The sequence below is a fragment of the Haliotis asinina genome, chromosome 6, assembly GCF_037392515.1.
Source record: "Haliotis asinina isolate JCU_RB_2024 chromosome 6, JCU_Hal_asi_v2, whole genome shotgun sequence".
NCBI classification, from domain to species: Eukaryota; Metazoa; Mollusca; class Gastropoda; order Lepetellida; family Haliotidae; genus Haliotis; species Haliotis asinina.
The window spans coordinates 46,638,108-46,657,373 of NC_090285.1; the positions used below are offsets into that span (position 1 = coordinate 46,638,108).

Consider the following 19,266-nt stretch of genomic DNA (forward strand, 5'->3'; position numbering starts at 1 on the left):
AGTCATACTTTTTAAATGTTTTTGCCCAGTTATATTTTGTAATCAAGGAGATTGAACTCATACGTTTCCAGGATAATTACAACCATTACGTTTGCCGAAAAAAAATTGTGTCCACTTTTAACATGTTCACATTTTTGTTGTTTCAGAAAGGACAGAACTATCATCAGACAGCGATTTCCAGAGCAGCGGAGGGGTTGAAAACTCTCGCTCATCTACATCCATCTAACCTGTCAGATTGAACAGATCATCTCAAAGATATTTATCCACGATCTCAGCGAGCTAATAAACTGTAAAGTAAACGTCTATGAGGCACGAACAGAACTTGCCCATCTGGGGTAGGTCCAAGGTTAAATTGTCTGGGCCGCCTGAGACGACTATGGTGACTGTGCATGCAAAGCATGGGTTACCCGTCGTTGCGGAATCTGTGTCTTATTGTAACATGTCTAAGACTTGTTTCATGACATGGCCGTGGCTTCTCCACAAATTGCTATGATTATATGTAAGAATCGATGCGACATCAGTGAAGACTTCTTGTCAACATTGGATTCAGTTCTGGATGGTGACAAAGGCTATATCTTTTGTTATGGGACACAGGCCTAGCATTTGCCTCAGGAGGCTCTTGTACAATGTTGCAGATGGGTGATCAGAATCGTGTAGAATATTGCAGACTTTGCACCAAACTCTTGCACAGAGGGTTCAACTAACTCGTTAAAATATTGCACATCTTGCATCCGATTCGTTTAAAATGTTGCAGAGGGTGCAACAGACTTGGGTAAAATGTTGCAGATGGTGCAACAGGCACGTGTAAAATGTTGCACATATTGCATCCGACTCGTGTAAGATGTTGAAGAGGGTTCATCAGACTCGAGTCAAATGTTGGAGGGATGCTACACACTGGTATGAAATGTTGCGTGTTGCATCCCACACGTGTACGGTTTCTATCAATGGAGAACACATGGTGTACCGATAAGTAATGATAAGTCCATGACGCAAATGAATCACTCACGTAATATGTACAACGACCATTGTTATTTGGGGCTGTAATGAAAGACGTCCTTGTTGCATCAGTGGTATCCATGGACGTGTCGTCATCAACAGTAAGTGAACGAAGGCTTATAGCATATAAATACATCTCAATGTCAATGACAATGACAGTTATGCAACGATTTGTCACAAAATTTCGGTTGTGAGATGAATATTCGCCAAATACGATATGTCTTTCATTGCCATCACGCTTGGGGCAAATATTCAGACATGAATGTTCAAAAATGACTTGTGTTTCAATGGCTCCAAGCATGTTGTATGTAGCAAACATGTTGCAGACATGTTCCAGTGGTCTGAATTGGGTAATGCCAGACAGTCTTGAAACAAGTCAGAATACTTCCAATGTGCACCAGGTTGAGTCTTGCACACCTTCCTGACGTCATCTTTGTAGACGTATACAGGACTTAGTCCTTAACCAGGACCAAACATGACAGTCATCACAAAAGTGAAACAGGTCTAACACCGCTTTAAGCAATATTCCAGCAATATCATGACCTGGAGACCGAGAACTGGGCTCTACACACTGTACAAATGTGGTTAATAGAACTCGGGTTTTCGGCGTGACGAAGGGACGCTTTAACCACTAGCTTTACCCACCGCCTTTCGCGACAAAAACACGTTGTCTATGCTGTCAAGTAAGGGTGTATCATAAGTTGTCTTAAAGCTTAAAGATTCTCGAGAACAGCGATAATATAGAATACACACAGCTTAAACTGACAGCCATCCTCTAATATGCATGTATTTTGAATATTTGCTTACTACGTGTAGACATATCCTCTTTTTACATTTATGTATTTATATGTTGTTATACATTTGACGTTCCCGTATGATTCCTATTGCATAATCATGTCGTATGATTGTTGCTCAAAATGCCTTTCTTTGGTGAAATTTAGCCTCAGGTTTACACAAGTTTAATGGAAACTGTTTGGTGCTAGTCATTCACATGCATACATAAACCTATTCTCCTGAAGGAAAGAGCAATATATCTAAGGTATGGTATACGACAACACTACCAGATTCATATATCTGTTTGTAACTATTATTGTTCAAGGTAATGTACTTACTGCCCTCAATAGGCTTTTTTAAATATTCTCCTGAAAATTGTGCCAGCAGCACCTATATTTACACGTAGTGATATGAATCAATATCACTTTTTCATCTTACTTGTTGCCTTACGTACATGTACCTGTTCCAACACCGTGCCCAAGGATGCCAGTGGTGGTTTCCATAGTATGTAGAGTTGTGTCCCTTGGTTACTGGGATTCGTACTGGTTTTCTGGTCTTGTCGGCGCTTACATTTGTGGGGATTCTGGCGTTATTCCAACTGTCAATGCTTGTCCCTAAAAGCGAATAATAGGATCAGTGATCAGAGTCGGGTTTTTTTCGTTTACAACATGTTATCGTAATTCTACGGCGTGGACTGTTGCTCTTAATATCAATCACTGGCCTGTCTGGTCATGACTCGATTATGCCGTCATATGGCTGGGTTATTGCGATTTTGACAACATATCTTAAATAAACGACTTGACATCTTGACTTTGGATATTCCTCAGACTCTAACTTGTCGTGGAATACCTAAACTGCTGTTCAAGTCGGAGCAAATCCAAAGACACTATGCCCCGGGCACAATGCCCCATGCATAAAGTCATGGCAAATTGTACTTCGGATTTGAATTCGCTTACTAAACTACCATGGCACAGCATAGTTGTCTCCCTTGTCACGTTCTCAGAAAGGAAACATTTTCCCTTTGTTGTCATTACTGGAGTAATGTGTGTATGAGTAACAAGCCGTATGACTTTATGAAGTATTCGCAATATGTTTACTAACATGTGTTATTGTTTTTATACATTGACTCGAATTAACAAATTGCCATTTCATCAAAATGTAGTATAGTTTATACAATGTGAACAATTTGTCTGTATCATTTTGCTGATGAATAAATACTGATTTTTATCCAGGTTTTTAGTAATATATTTAAGTTGTTAATTCATGATACATAAAAAACAGTAAGCAGGACTTACTAATTCCGGTAGAATCTTTGACGGACGTTTTACTTCATAACATATTACTCGTTGTCAGTCATATGTTAATCCGAATATTTGTTAGCATGGACGAATTCAATGGAAACCTCAGCGTCTGGATTAACAGGGTTCTATATATAAATATTTAATCACTTTCCATTCGAATAATGCTGTCATCGGGTATTCACGCCAGTGTTAAATACATTACCGATGTATCTGTATAAACAATAGTCCACATTTTGATCATGACCTCTGTTTAAAAAACCTGGTTAATACAGACACGGTTCACAAATGACAAACACGAGAGTAAACAGTTTTATTTCAAACTGCTATGTGTGCACTGAAACACCTACATCTATGGGTTCTTTCAGGCACACACCAAAAAAATGGTTTCCGAATTGAATAAAAATTCGGTTAACTTCAAATCAAAAATTAATCTGTTCTGGTTGAAATCTCTTGTGAGGTAACTTTGCCGATAAACGCGATAACATTATGAACTATTGTCATCTCTACCCGACATCATCACTCGTTAACAGGAAGCTTATCTCTATTTCTTGGGGCCTATCCGTTGTAGGAAAAGCTTCTAATTCCTCACAGAACCTACCATTGAGCCATCGTAATCTCAGGATTAACCCCGAACAAGCGACAAAGTGAGCAGTGTCACATCGTAGAACCCGCTCCGACGCGTGCAGTGAAACCCATTTATTTGGTGGAAATCTTGATGGCTCGCCGCATCAGTGAACCCATGGAAAGGGAAACTGAAGAGAAAAGAAAAAAATCATCATAATATTCAGTCATTATTTGTGACGAAAAGAAGCGCGATGAACCCATCCCATTCAATTACGAGTGCACTTGACGGATGAAATCCCATGAGTGTGATAGAAGGGCAACGTCAAACGCAACGAGAAAACACACCAGCTGTTTATACGATTGTGAATGGACAATTAGGAAGAGAGTATCGGCCTATAGAAGCTCATATCCCCAATACATGCATGTTTCAGTGGAGAATGACAAAACCTCAGGTAGTTTATGAAATTCCCCCCGACACTACCAGGCCACCCGCTGGTGTCGCTCCCAGATCAAACACGTAACAGGTTCACTGGGTACGGTAAAGTAGCTATACGTTTATACCTTTCGTGTTTTAGCACAAAGATAGCAGTCGTTATGGCTGTAGGTTCTGCCACCCAGATCGCACAGCTTTGTCTGGACGGTGACTCCACGGGCCTCAACCTCAACCTCTCCTACTTTGAAACCACGATGCGCTGTCCTTACCCTCCCCACTCCCAAACCAAATGTACAAAGACGCTTATTTCATCCGTTTACTTGCTTGTTACACTGTATTTGGTTATTTCGTTATTTTACCTTTATCTAATTGCTAATCGATTCCATCACCGTCCCTTGACGTTTAGTCCATATGTTCACTTTACTTTCTTTTGAACAAGGAGATCCCTTACTCTCGCAATTACGAATTCTAACCAAGAAAATTCAATTAACAAGTCTCTTCCACCAAGTTCACGCCAACACAGCCCTTACCTCTGTGCCAACCCCACCCCTCCCCCAGCCCCACCCCAGCCCCTCCCCCTCTCCCCTACCTTCAACTACGATAAATCTTACGTTGCTATTTCATCATCTTCACCCATGTACAACTGACAGGTGGATCTAAAATTGGGATTGGATACACTTTCTTTGAGATAAGGATCTAAATTCGCTTTCGTTTACCGATCCTATATTTAACATTTCCTTTGTTGTGTCCTTTGGGGGTTGGCTTCATAGCACGTGCATCTATTTTGCATGTCAAAAGGTTTGGAGGGCGAAGCTGAAAAGATTAGTGCATTTTTCTTTTGATCTGTCATTTTCCTGCCATTATGAGAAACATGCAATGGGATTACCTAGCGATTATTATCGGGGGGACACAAATATTCATTTGGAAAATAGAAAACGAGTAATTGCTTTCTGATTTATGAAATTAAATGTCTAATCATGCGCACTTTAAAGTATTCTTTTTCATTCTAATACCTTTAAATAAATTAAAAAAGACACGGGATATCGGTGAGAAATAGCATGTTGTCCACCGTGTATGCGCTCCTTGTGTTCTCTGACATCTTAAAGTCGACAGTTAAAAATCGTCTCAAGAAAAACACTCTTCTAAAGGGGCGATGCGGTAATTGAAGTTTTCGATTGTTTTTGTCGAATACCCGAGTTTAACTCCCAATGCGGATGCTCTTTGCCGAGCCCATTCTTGATTTTCAGAGCAAGTACTTTGGAAAAGTGCTAAACTTACCTCCCTTGACACAAACACTTGTTTTGTTCGCGTGGCAATTGAAAACCTGTATCCCAAATAAATCTAAAAGAGTTTAACACAAATGTGTCAAAATTTCAGCTGCAGGTATTCTGGGTCCATTGTTCAAAGCGATCCTAGCGCTAAGGCTGCTGTAACTCCCATACCATAACACACGCTTAAGGTAATCTTGGGGACAAGATTGTTTTGTACAACGGTACTCTGGTCCTGCTCAAAAGTTGGATACATCGTCCATGAGGACGTTTGTAATTGCATGAGCGACGAAATTATTTCCGATGCAATTTCGTTTTGATTTGCAATGTAATAAAAATGACCATTCATAAAGCGCCTGTTTTCACACACTTGTACATGTTTAAAGCTCCCACCAGGTACCCATTTTCTGCTGGGTGAACGGAACAAACTCACCTGCCAAAGGTGAGACCACTGTAAGACATCTGCTTTGTTGTGGGACAGGCAGGGCTGAAGTCTTAGAAACACTCAGGGCTCAAGCTGTCAAACACCAATGATTTTTCCACGCAGGAGGCTGCCAAACTTCAACTGCTTTGTGACTTACAACTTGTGTGTACAGGACCACACACCACCGTCAGAACTATGTTCACGTATGTTGTTTTCAAGTGAGAACTTGACCTGCATTTGCATGTGTTTGTGGCAGTAGCGACCAGTAGGTCAGAGTACGCCCAGCTCTTCTTTAGCACCCGGTATCATCACTGTTGATACTAATTCGCATAAACAGATATCGCTGGGAAGGTCTTCAGGAATGTCTAGTGGTGTTATTATCATGAGGGCTTTTGTTCTTTTTTATTAACATGTCGGAATGAGTGAGTATAGATTGTACATCGCATTTAGCAATATTCCATCAATATCACGGCGAGGATACCAGATATGAGCTTCACACATTGGACGTATGTGGGGATTTGAACTCGGCTCTTCGGCGTGACGAGCGAATGCCTTAACCACTGAGCTACCCCACCACCCCTATCAACATATCGACAGGTAGGCTATACAGTAACCCCGATTTCGTGTTGTGAACATGCAGTTACACAGCGTACGGAAATATAGATTTAAGTTACTGTTGATTTTATACAACATGAGATTATATTTTTGAGAAAACAAGTGACAGAAATGTCCAAATTTGGGGCATGCATTACAAACTATGATCTATTTAGGTGCGATTCATTGTGCTCATTTGTACCATAGGTTCCCCTACTTCATAGGTGAAAAAAATGACTTGCCTTTGCTTGTGATGGTGTCACCAGCTGGAAACAGGAAATAAGGACCTTTTAACAAAGACCATGTATTCAGAGGTACACCATCCTATAGTCGGAATCGTACAATGGACTCTTTTAATGGTAAAGGGGGTGGGATTGGAGAAACATTCTTTGAGATACTGATCGGGTGTTATATTTACAAATGCAAATTCTGTTTGTTTTGGTGGATTTGGTTACTAGGTCATTAAGACACTAAGTCACAATGCCAATTCGTTGACCTATGCTAGTTTTTTTATGTCATTATTTGATGGATGAATCTTTAGCTGTTCACGATCTTTAGTCCCTTTCTACAATATTGTATTGTTAAGCGTGGTGAGATATTTCCACACTAGTCTAGTCATGTTATTGTCCTTTGGTGACTGTGTGTATCTACGTTCATGCAAACTTTCTCTTGCCACGATACTGCTGAATTTTAACTCACTGACCCTTAACGTCTGTATAGCCATAACTTGTTCTCTGCCTGTTTCACCCGCTGCAGTGACGTCATTGCTGAATATTGGCCTCGGTGGCACATATGTATATGATCCTTGGCGGTCATTAAATGATCTTATAAAAACTTCACGTCAGGTTTTTGTCAAATGTTCTCTTTCTACTCGCGAACGTAACGATGCAAAATCGATTTCCTTTTAGTCTTTGCAGTTCTTACATGGGCAGGATACGCTAATCCTTTTCTCAATTCTCAACTATCCATTCATACATGTTTACTCCCAGTTTGCCTTTTACTCCTCACGGACCTGCTTCGTATATACTCGAGAATCATTAATCACATTCATGAAATGAAACATTTCTAGCCGCATTCCTCAATAGGTCTGAGTTTATTTGACTGTTCAAATCTAATTTGTCGGTGGTTGACCTTTTATATTCCAGTTACCGGAATTACATTTACCTTGTTTTGCACTTACTTGATAACTCTGTCTGAACGGTCGTAGAAATGTCACTCCTGATTACAGGAAATTTGTTCATCCATCCTAACTTAACGCTCTTTATGTCTCTCGCGAAGATGTTACTAGTCAAACAAGAATGTCTAAGAAGGTCTATGCATGTTAAAAACTATAAACTATAAAATTCGATAGCCATTGGTAATCAATAACAACTACGTACTTATTAAATGAAACTGTCGCAACTCAAGGACTGTCACTAACCGGTCTCGAATATAATGCTGAAGGTAATACTTGTACATTCTCGAGGCAGTGGGCGAAACATTGTTGTAAGAATTCTCGGGAGAATATGAACGTGCTGAGATTATTAAAGTATGTCTGAAACGGTTGTCTGGACCAATGTAAGTGTATGTTATATATGGCTGTGAAGGATAATATGATGATTTGAAACTAGTACTCCTGAGCAGGTTCATTTCAAGGGGCTAGATAGTAGTATTGATGGCATTTCAAGTCATATATGACACCCGTGAACATTCGGGTTAGAGCTAATCTTCAGCGACGCACGTAAAGCGGCGACTAACGAGATTGGGTGGTCAAACTCGCATACTTGCATTGGTTGAAACGTGATTAACGTATCCCAATTTCGTAAAGCGATACTCTTACTGTTTATTGCTGCACTGACTGATCCAGCTCTTTTATTTACAGACTACGCCTATGTAGTGAGTGAGTTTCGTTTATGCCGCACTCAGCAATATTCCAGCTATATGGCGGCGGTCTGTAAATATTCGAGTCTGGACCAGACAATCCAGTGATCAACTTCATGAGCATCGATCTGCGCACTTGGAACCGATGACATATGTCAAACAAGTCAGTGATCCTGACCACCCGATCCCTTAAGTCGCCTATTACGACAAGCATAGTCGCCTTTCATAGATGGAATATTGCTTAGGGAGGCTTAAAACTTAACTCACCACGTTTAAGTTCATACATGACTATAAAAGTTTTACTTTTTGTTTGTAGTATACGTAATGCATGAAAATCGTTATGCGTTTTCTTATTCAGTCTTCCATATTCAAGTTTTATTGCCGACACATTTCTTTACCATCATCGTACACCTCACAACAAGACCGTAGTAGAAACTAATATTCATATTCATAGTTCATTCAAGTGATCACGTCGTTTTCAGGTTATATTCTATCGGCAGTCGCACAGGGAACATTTGTTAATTGGGAGCAAATACACCTTTTTGCAGTATACCTTTAACCGTAACCCCGGGACATTGACATTTTTAGGTCGTTTCCACTTAGAAATACAAGCCTCAAACACACCCGGGAGAAAGACGTTACTTTTGGGTGGCAGAAATTTCGTCATTTTCTGAACGAGTGAGTGTGTTGGGTTTTACGCAGCTTTTAGCAATATTCCAGCAATACCAGTAGACACCCAAAATGGGCTTCGCACACTGTAACTATGTGGGAAATCGAACCCGGGTCTACGGGCGAACGCTACCCCATCGCCGGAACGAGGCTATGAAACGGAATGGAAGCATGTCTCATAACGTAAGCATAATACACGGGTAATGGCGATGAGTGAGTGAGTGAGTGAGTGAGTGAGTGAGTGAGTGAGTGAGTGAGTGAGTGAGTGAGTGAGTGAGTGAGTGAGTGAGTGAGTGAGTGAGTGAGTGAGTAGAAATGGGTGTCACACATTCTACCCATGTAGGAAAAAGAAATCGGGCCACGAGCGAATGGTGTCACCATTCTGCAACTCCTCCGCCCATATTCGATGATGAGGAACATTTTCTCATTCGTGCGGCAATATCCACTGTGCCTAAATCGATTTGATGCCAATCATCGGACCAAAATGGTCACTCACTCTCCTTCGTGGTTCAATTCTCTGTCACTCTTCTAGAGTGCTGTTCATAAGCATTGAGCGCACGACGTGTTTCCACGAGTGTTAATATTGCACTTATCACATGACTGCTAACATATCGCACCTGGGAAGAAACAAACAAACAAACAAACAAACCTACTATCCAACGAGAGGACTGCGATAATTACGCGTGTCGGTAGCCATGAAGGTAACGTTTGTTTTGAAGAGTGTGAATTCCCCTCATCAGTGGAAGCTGACTTCAGTGACTAGATTTGTTATTCATAGATAACTACAGTAAGATGTTGGTTTTATTGTCCAAGCATGAAATAAACTGCCCCAAATTTTCTCAACATAAAATTGTGCAGATGTTTTGAAGTTTGAAACTGATGTGAATAAGTGTCCTTTGTTCGTGAATACAAAAACATTAATGCTTTTCATATATATTCTTGTCACAAAGACCTGGAATCACTATTATATCTTTTACGTGTTAAGAGTACTTTTTAAAAGCTAATCACGTACAACCTGCTACATTTTATGCACGCTCCCTTTCGTGCTTATCAAATATTCATAAGTATTTACATGAGCACATGTCCTTTGTCAGCAGAGACGAGCTGGAAGTGATACATTTGACAATCAGGGATGGTGATGCATGCTGTTTATGTAATGTCATTGTTGAGCTCATAAAGATTGTCAAGCAGTATTTTTCTTTCAAAAGGTTAAAATATGAAGTATTACATTAAAAGTTTTTAATCCTAAAAGAATACAAAGCAGGGTATATGAACCTATTATTAAAATATCGTTTCTAGTGTTGCCTTTGACGACACATTTCAGATTGAAGTTTGCACGTTAATGAGTAAATCCTTTGATAGGAAACTGTAATTGTAATTTGATAGGAAACTATAATTTCATTTCATTTCATTTCGTACGAGTAGGCATGTACAATATTAGACTTGTGCAAACTGTGATCGTCACCAAATGAATACATAAGAGGGTTTGTCATGTAATTCCTAGCACTACATGTTTCTCACATTTCTCACATTTCATAAAGTACGGGGCATACCCTTCCATAATCACACCCTAAACATCGGTTACAAGTCTAACAGAAGAACTACTATTGATATAGCAATGTTACTGCATTCTGTGAATCACTGTTATCCCATACATGAATAGTCATGTACTATTCAAAATTACTTCTCATTGTTAGGTACACAAAACATTCACTGTAAAATGTAGTCATTGTCAAGTTGGTCAGATCACATTCTTCACGGCATTTACATTTATTTTGAAGTAAAACAGAGTAAGGAATTTCTGCGAGGAGTTCAAAGTTTACTCATTGACAAGTATAACACTCAAAGTTTAAAGATGTGGTTTTAATTTCTTATTTGAGCTTTATATTCTTGTGTCTTTTCGGATGAAAGTTTGACGTGTCTATGCGTGTGTTTGCGACTGGATACAGTTACCCTTTCGCGAACACCTTGTACAGTCACTATCGATTGTGGTTCGAACACACAAACACACACTGACATATAATAAAGTCTGCTGTTAGTAGATTTTTCACACGAAGTTATCACATCTTATATGTCAATGACATGTTTCATGACTTGCTATAGTATTTCACCATAAAAAAGGGAATTTATTTTGAATCTCCAAATAACCATATATCATTTGAAATATTCATTCTTTTGCCAAATCTTTTTATTATGGAAATTGAATTGACCTATTTATTAATCTTTAAAAAAACTAACCAGTAGTACAAATATTGTTTTTTCATCAACCAGCTGTAATACACAGGTGAAAATGATGGACTATAGACGAGGCATTATACAATGAATGGAATATTTTAAAGATAAGAATATTTAACACACAAATAAACAGTCCTGAAAAATAAAACAGATCAAGGGTTTTATACATATTGCTCCCAATCAATACATCGGGTTTATTCGTGTCTTTTGACAATGGCCATAGCCATCAATTATTTGTTTAACATTACATGCTTTGAAAGCAACACAATGGGATGTCTCAAACAAAATGGAACAGATTTCCAAACACTATACCAACCTCATATCATCCTTTATGACAATGGTGACACGACAACTCTCGACATCTTGTTAATCCTCAAGGCCTTTTATCAGTCTTTCAGATTTATCTCTCACAACAGCACGCGATTGATTAGCCATTCAGAAGATCAGCTTTCGTATAAAATTAAATTATCGCTAAATGTTTAATGTGGGACGCTGTGCCCCAAACACAAGGTACTGACAAAAAAAACAATCGGCGTCCATCCCATTGTCCGTGAATACCTAGTCATTAGAACTAGCCACCACTGGACAATGAAAACATTTTTATATTCCTGGCCTCTGGCCTTTATCTAGCTGTCCGTGGGGTATTGATTGGTCATTGGGCCAAGGGAATGAAGACGCACCCCATTTCAATAACCCCGGATTTATTTCATGCGTTGACTATACATTGTAAGGGTCCTGTGAATGTGACACCCTGCCCCGAATATGTGTACAAAAGTGCATAGTATCTGCACATTTAGTTTTGTGAAGTTTAACAGTATCAGCTTCCACTGATCAGGGAACATCTCAAAAGACAATTCATGTGAGGACATGTTTGTATTTGAAGAACCTAGGTTAAACATAAGGTTTTTTTTTCAATTTTCAGTTGACTATTTATCTGGATATGTGATACATATATCATTTAATTTTAATTGGGGGAGGGCGGTGGGGTAGTCTAGTTGTTTTAATGATCGCTATTCACGCCGAAGATTCCCTACGTGGTAATTGCTGGAACCCCCACCCAACCCCCAACCCCAACCCCAACCCCCACCACCACCAAACGCCAAACAAAGCGATAAGAAAATATTTGCAACAACAGTCAAAGGACAAGCTTCTTTCTAACACAAAGTGGCGCGTAAGATGCAAAAATTCGATGAACACAGTTGGTCCTGTCTGAAACACCAGTGGCTCGAATCCAGGTTCAACAAAATTAGGGTTCTAAATTTTTCAGCGCCATACCCATTCGGGTAGGTTTGACCAATGCTGTAAACGTCTGACATCTGTATCAGTTTGGGATCCACTCGCATACTGACTTCTTAATGTCGCAGAACCCGTGAACAAGCCGTGACGCTCTTTGGACTCTCAGTTGAGATTTCCCGAGATAACATAATTCTTTATATTCAGTGAAAGTTTTCATCTGATCATTTTCAGGGGGCTGGGAAGGGGTGGAGAAGAAACTTGTACATATTTTAATGTCATTTAGTCCTTGTTTGATGAATTCAATGCATATTTTGTAATCAGTGTAATAGTAAAGGTGGTAAAACCCATTTCATAGTCACATGACACCCTAACCAGAAGCAGAGGTACTTGACTGTACAATTCCGCTTGCAGCATTGGCAGATGTTTTTGAATCTCTGTCACATAGGGATGATGCCTGGCGTGACATAGTACAAACACACGCAAAGGTAAGTCAGTTATACACGGTAAACCATGGTCCAAATGAAAGTCTTTGCTGCCTTTCATGTCACCCGGGCTCTTTAAACAGTCAACGCTATTGTGTCCAACCTTGATGTACCAGCTCCGATGTATCTCGAAGTAATTTTGTTTGCCTCTGCATGTTCCTATTGTTTCATCCAGTTTTTTGTGTCGAGCAGTTGATAAGTACTGTGTTACACAGACCCATAAAGATCAAGGTTAAAATTGATCTAAGACTTCAGTAACCCATACGTGTTGCGACTAACGGGATTGGGTGGTCAGGCTCACTGACTTCGATGATACATCATCGCATCACAGTTGCCTAGATCGATGCTCATGCTGTTGATCAGTGGTTTGTTTGGGCCTAGACTAAACTGACTTACTCAACTTCGACATAACAGCCATTGAATGTAGATGACATGAAGCGGTTTCTCTGATTGTTATTATATGTTGCTCAGCTGGGTAAATCAGGGATGGAACCCTGCTTTAGGGAACAAACGATCAACCATCAGACCATCAACTCACCAAAAACCGATGTTGAAGATCTTGGCAAAATGTTTATTCAAGGAAAGAAGTTTTCACCAACCATGAGTGCGGAACTGTGATATACAAAGTTAAAACATATAAAATCAATAACAGCGACACAATTAAACAGTAATCATGTTTACATATTTCATAAGCATATATTTCACGCAGGGAAATGCATTATGCCCATCTGTTTTCATTATTTGAAAAATGAATGATTATGACGTTATTTGCATGAGTGTTGTCTCCCAGATTACAAATTATTTCAACATCAAAAACCAAGAGTTAGTTTCCACCACTGTTCCTTGAGCTGTGGTAACACATTAAAACTACAACGATACGCAAAAAAATACATAGGCTATGAAGTGTAACCAAGACAAATAATGAAAGCAGCAAACGAACCTTTCATATCATTGTACCACTTGCCACTAACTACGAGCCTTTAACGGTTCCGTTTACACATAAAAAATTGAGACAGAAATATTTAGTGTGATGTGGTGGTAAAAGACCAACGATTGTGGCCTGTTGTCGAAAACGTTTCATGAAACTTGATGACTATTCATATGTCAAAATACTTGACAGATGTACGCTTGATTCATAATTATCTATCTTTGAATCCTTTTGATACATTCCCCGTGTCTTCTTCATTATATTTTCACATGATTGGTCAGTTCTGGCAGCTGTGGTGTGCGGTCAGTATGGACACGGGGCAGTTGGTACCCGGCATTGTATCGACTGACGGAGGGAACATCTGTCCTCTCAGGCAATCAGACAACTGTGATTATACAGGGTGTCGGGGGTAATTATTGACACACGACAAGCAGGAGACCTCCTCGTGACCTCAAACCACCTGTCCCAAAACCCAGGGTAGACTGGGTAGATAGAGAGTAGGTGGATTATAGAAACCGCTGTAAAGCGATATAGACAAATTGTTGGCAGATGGTCAAGAGGATTGAGCTTGTCGATCTGTCATGATCGTATAGACGGAATATAGACGTGAATGATGTACTCATTGTCAGATATGTCAGAAATATGCAGAAAGCTACATTTTGTGATTATCCCTAATCTGACATCCGAGGTACACCCACAGCTTGGAACACAATAGCTGGACGAATAGCCAGACCGAATTTTAATGTCAGATGCTGGGCTTTGACCTGTATAAATTACTGGATGCACAGCATCATCACCCGGAACAACCGCAACTCCTTGTCCTCATCACAATCTTAATTCGATAATCGATTTGCTGTGAAAAGAGCTTATTGTTTAAGTTGAAACATTACACTGATTACAACTTGGAGGACATTTTCCGAAATGTATGCATCAAAGATAAAAGTATGCCTAATAACAGTGTTTATGCCCTCTTGTATTGTGTACGGCTGAACAATAATGCGAGTATTTATGATTGGTGCAATCTCACTCCTTAGCAACTACCAAATATTACCTGATTCACTAATTGGTTACGACTTCCGTGTGTGGTTATGATTAAAATTCACTTCTACAACTCAGTGAGAATCGTAACATGGGCACCTTGTCAGATTTGTAATGAATAGGGAACGGATGTTCTTGATGTTACATATATTTTCATTATTTTTACAATTAGAATAATTGATTCCGAACGTGTGTGTGTTTTCTGATTGTATGTCGCTGTTCCTGTTGTGTTTCTGGTATATCGTCAACACCTTTTACCTTCACTGCGTTACTTGAACATCAGGAAGGTGCGCACTGCAAAACTCTCCACAGCGCCTGTAAAATAACCACGCTGAGACGGAAACTCGATAAACCACCATGATTGGCTGACAGGTCTGAGCATGCGCAGATTAAACATGCAGCAGCTGAGGAGAATCCGTGACCGCATCCATTTTCATATTGTTCATAATGAAAAATGTTCCAGCGAGTCGATTAAGGCCTCATACACATAAATTTCCGATAAACTCCGGCAAAATTGGGGCACAAAATGCGATATTAACTTTCAGATGCACATTGATTGTAACGGAAAACATGAAGCTCCATTAAGAAATCATAATTCCTAGGTATTTTTCCCAGTTATATGTTTTATATGATATCCATGCAAAGCTATTTGTACAAAGACACCAAAAGAACCTGTTCACCAATGAAACGGTAGATATTAAGCTTTGTTAACCGCCTTCCTGGAAGGCAGGATGCAAGATCGGAAACTCATGACAAAGCTTTCCCGCCAAAATAATTGTGAGCATGTAACAGTGTCGTCTGGTCTGTAGAATTTGTCAGAAGCAGACGATCAAGATCGATAAGAGGGCAATAGCTGGCTTTCACCACCGGTGTCACATCGCCCAACAACAATCACACGTTAACAAGCGGGACATTTTCACTGATTTCCAATAACTGGATAATATGCAGATGATATAGAAATCACGTTCGTTTGTCTTGGGAGCTGAATAATCTTTGGTAGGATCTTGAGTTGTAATCGTCCCGGTCTCTAGTCTTTAGACTGTTTTATCACAACGTCTGTTACTGTCTGAATCAACCGCTTCTGAAGTTCCGTTTGTGATGTATGTAATGTCCTGCACACCAAAGGAAAACCGATTTTTAGACGAAGTCGTATATCCGTAAATCTCAAAATTGACACAAAATAGGAAACTCTCTTTTTCTTTGCCATTTTCTATGGCATCCGTAAAGTCTTTTACTGAATATGATCATTATGAAACCACATTTCGAGAAATGACATATGTTTGCAACATGACTCATATTTTTTAGAGTGATACTTTTTCAGACTTGATACTTTCCAAGAGGGTGACATTTGTTCAGGTTTTAATGAACACTTTCTTTGGATCTAGCTAGATGTTTGTTACACATATATAAGGAGCCTAACTAGAAGTTTACAAGTCATCTATGAACAGTCTTCTACCGTAGAACAGTTCACTCTGTACATCGTGAGTGTAGCAGGTGCTCTGAAACAATACTTACTCGCATGAATTTTTAATTTTAAGAATTTAATTTAAAGTTTAAGTCCACTAAAGCTTACGTTTATCGTGGCGTGGAAGCCTGATTTTGAAGACAAACGGCACAGGTTGTTTACCACTTTGACAAAAACCCCAAACACTAGGTAAATCACAGACGTCAGTCTTATGCGTCATTTACATTTTTATTGCATTTTGCGAAGAACGCTTAACCGCGAGTGGCAGCGTTTACAAAGATAAACGTTAACTTTGTAATAGTGCTCTGCTTCTTCACCCATAGGATAGCCGCTCTGTCGTGTCCTATCCCGGAAGTTTGTAGTATTTGAGACATAGATAAACCGAAAAATTATTTTTTTCTGTGTTTTGATGATTGTTTTTCCTTTTTCCTTTGAACGGGTGGGGTTGGAGTGGAGGGGTTGCAGCAAACCTACAAATACACATGCAGTTATCAGATGACATGATTAGTCGTTAAAACTGTTTCCTTGCAATCATTAGTTTCACTGAAGCTAACGCCACATTGGTTTATATATATATTATGTTAAGCTTATTTATATACAATGTTTATCAACATGTTCTCGTTAAACGTAAGTAAATGATCATGTTTACTTTGCATGTAATACTTTCAAAAATTTCAATTTGATTTTTTTTCATAAAATATTAACATTATCCACAACATGATGTCAAAAGGAAAACTTGATAGAGCTGTTTCCAAGGTTACGGTCGCCCCAATCAGCCAGTTTACGTTGTCTGTGGTATGAACGCTAACACAACTACATCGTACTTATCGTTCTTTCACTGATACTGACATCATTGCGTAAGGGTGGGAGATACCATATGCTTTCTCCTCATCTATAATCAAAGCATAATAAGGCAACATTCTTGCATCGCCAGGTTTGATAGATGCTGACGTACCTATAGGTGGAGGTCTAGAGAACATTGTCGATTTACCACCATCTGGTGGAGGCAAGTATTTTACGAGCAGCTCGTTCCGAGCTTGAATCATTTTCTTGCAGGTTAAACCGATTCCGCGAAAGTGTTTTGTTGACAGATGGTTAGACAATAAAAGCGATAAAAAGCTTTCCATATGTATAGGCAGGTGTTCTAAATGCAGAATCCATCGATCGAATCCAATCTATCTTGAGCATATTATGAATCCCTCTCAAAACGTGATTATATCAGGTGGTCGCACAAAAGGTGAGAGTATCCGGCTACGGTCACAAACACATGCAAAAGCAAAGCAACTGTTTAGATAATGAAATGGTCTGTCAGCCTAATATGTGATTAAAGCTATGGCTACCAATTCGGGACGCAACTCAACACAGCGAACTCCAGCCCTTGGCGGATTGTGCCTTCCGTGCAATCGTGGTTATGTGGAGATCGTGATCACTGTCACCTATGTAGGTAACTAGTTTCAGACCTTTGGCTTGAGTAGTCATAACACATGGTCGTCCTCTAATGACACCCTTGTCTTTACGCTCATTACTCATAGCTTCATACGTTATCATCTGCAGTGTATGTGTACTAGTAAACATACCAGTAATTCTATTCAGTGTAGACTTAAAGAATACTGCACTGAGATATCACTGAAATTGTCGAAAGGTTTTATAGCAGCCTCGTGTGGGTCCTTTACCACGCGGGCACGTCAGTGACAAACATCATTTTTTCCCTTTTTTGATTTGTATCACACGTTCCCCGGTTTTCCTTCAGACGTAACAATTAACTTGCCCTTGCATGTATTTATGACGAACTCATGGCTTCAGACCTGGTATCATCAGTATGTGATCAAATGATTTTCAGATTGTCGGAATCGAACACTTGACTGTGAGTCTTTTGCTACAATTGTGGGAAGGGTGTGTTACACTACGCACACGAGGTTGTTAGGCAGCGGGAGATGAAACAGGTTAAAGAATTGAAAGGAGGTGGTGATAAGGAAAGATATCATTATTATTACACAGTTAACACTTATTATAGGGGTACACAGAGCCCCACTCTACACTGCTAGTTGGCTGACTTTCATTTGTTGGAAGTCGCGATGACTGAGCGGGTTAGGCGGCTGACTGGCGATTGGACGCCATCCTCTGAGGGTGTTGGTTCGAATCCCGCAAAGGATTCAACTCTGCTAAGAGTAATCCCAAATATAACATGTTATAAACGGTAAGGACACTGCAGTTATTTCTTCTCATGTTACTTGTTCACTCTTCAGTGTTTGCTACTCAGTTCCATGATTTAAGTTCATGGTGACCACAGTATTAGATAACATTATGGTTCTCGTGGACCAGTATTAAGCAGACAAAGAAACATAAAACATGTAGCAACTTTCATCATATATTGTCATCACCTACACCACTTGTCAGCAACTCTCACCATATATAATCATCACCTACATTACCTGCCAGCAACTTTCACCATATTATAATTACCTACATCACCTGCCAACAACGTTCACCATATATAATCATCACCTACATTACCTGCCTGCAACTTTCACCATATTGTCATCACCTACAGCAACCTTGGCAATAATAAACAGAATTTGCCTCAATGATTATTCCCCAAAGCATTTTCCAAAACTTTCTCAAAATATAGTACGTTCGTGATATATTCATGTGATCTCAGTTGGGGGTCGTATTGAACATCGGAAAAACGCATGTGTGATGCGTAAAATTTTATAAGGCGAAAAGACATGGCAATCCCTTCAAACAAAAACAACAAAATGTAGGAACGCCCTAACAGGTTGGAAACATTTTCGTGTTCATTGTTCGTGTTGACGATGTGCACGGATGAACTGGATGGGTTCAGGCGCATCCTCATTCCAGTCCACAGCTGTGTGTCCCAGCGTCCACGTGCAAGAAGGCCACAAAACGCAGAGTACACAAAACAAGCTCATGAACACCCGCGTCTTTCATAATACTGTACTTACTGAGTAGTGATACGGGTGTTATTAAAGGTGTACTCC

General features: G+C 39.7%; 1 protein-coding gene across 3 annotated transcripts in view; it reads left to right on the forward strand.

Moving 5' to 3' along the window:
• LOC137287072 (adhesion G-protein coupled receptor G6-like) overlaps positions 1-2,997 on the forward strand; it is an 89,854-nt gene extending 86,857 nt beyond the window's left edge. For all 3 annotated transcript variants that reach the window (XM_067819189.1, XM_067819192.1, XM_067819190.1), the window contains one exon: positions 147-2,997. In XM_067819189.1, coding sequence (XP_067675290.1) covers positions 147-226 — 80 coding nt within the window. In that variant the 3' untranslated portion in view covers positions 227-2,997. The remainder of the gene's footprint in view (positions 1-146) is intronic.
• The last annotated feature ends 16,269 nt before the right edge of the window (positions 2,998-19,266 follow it).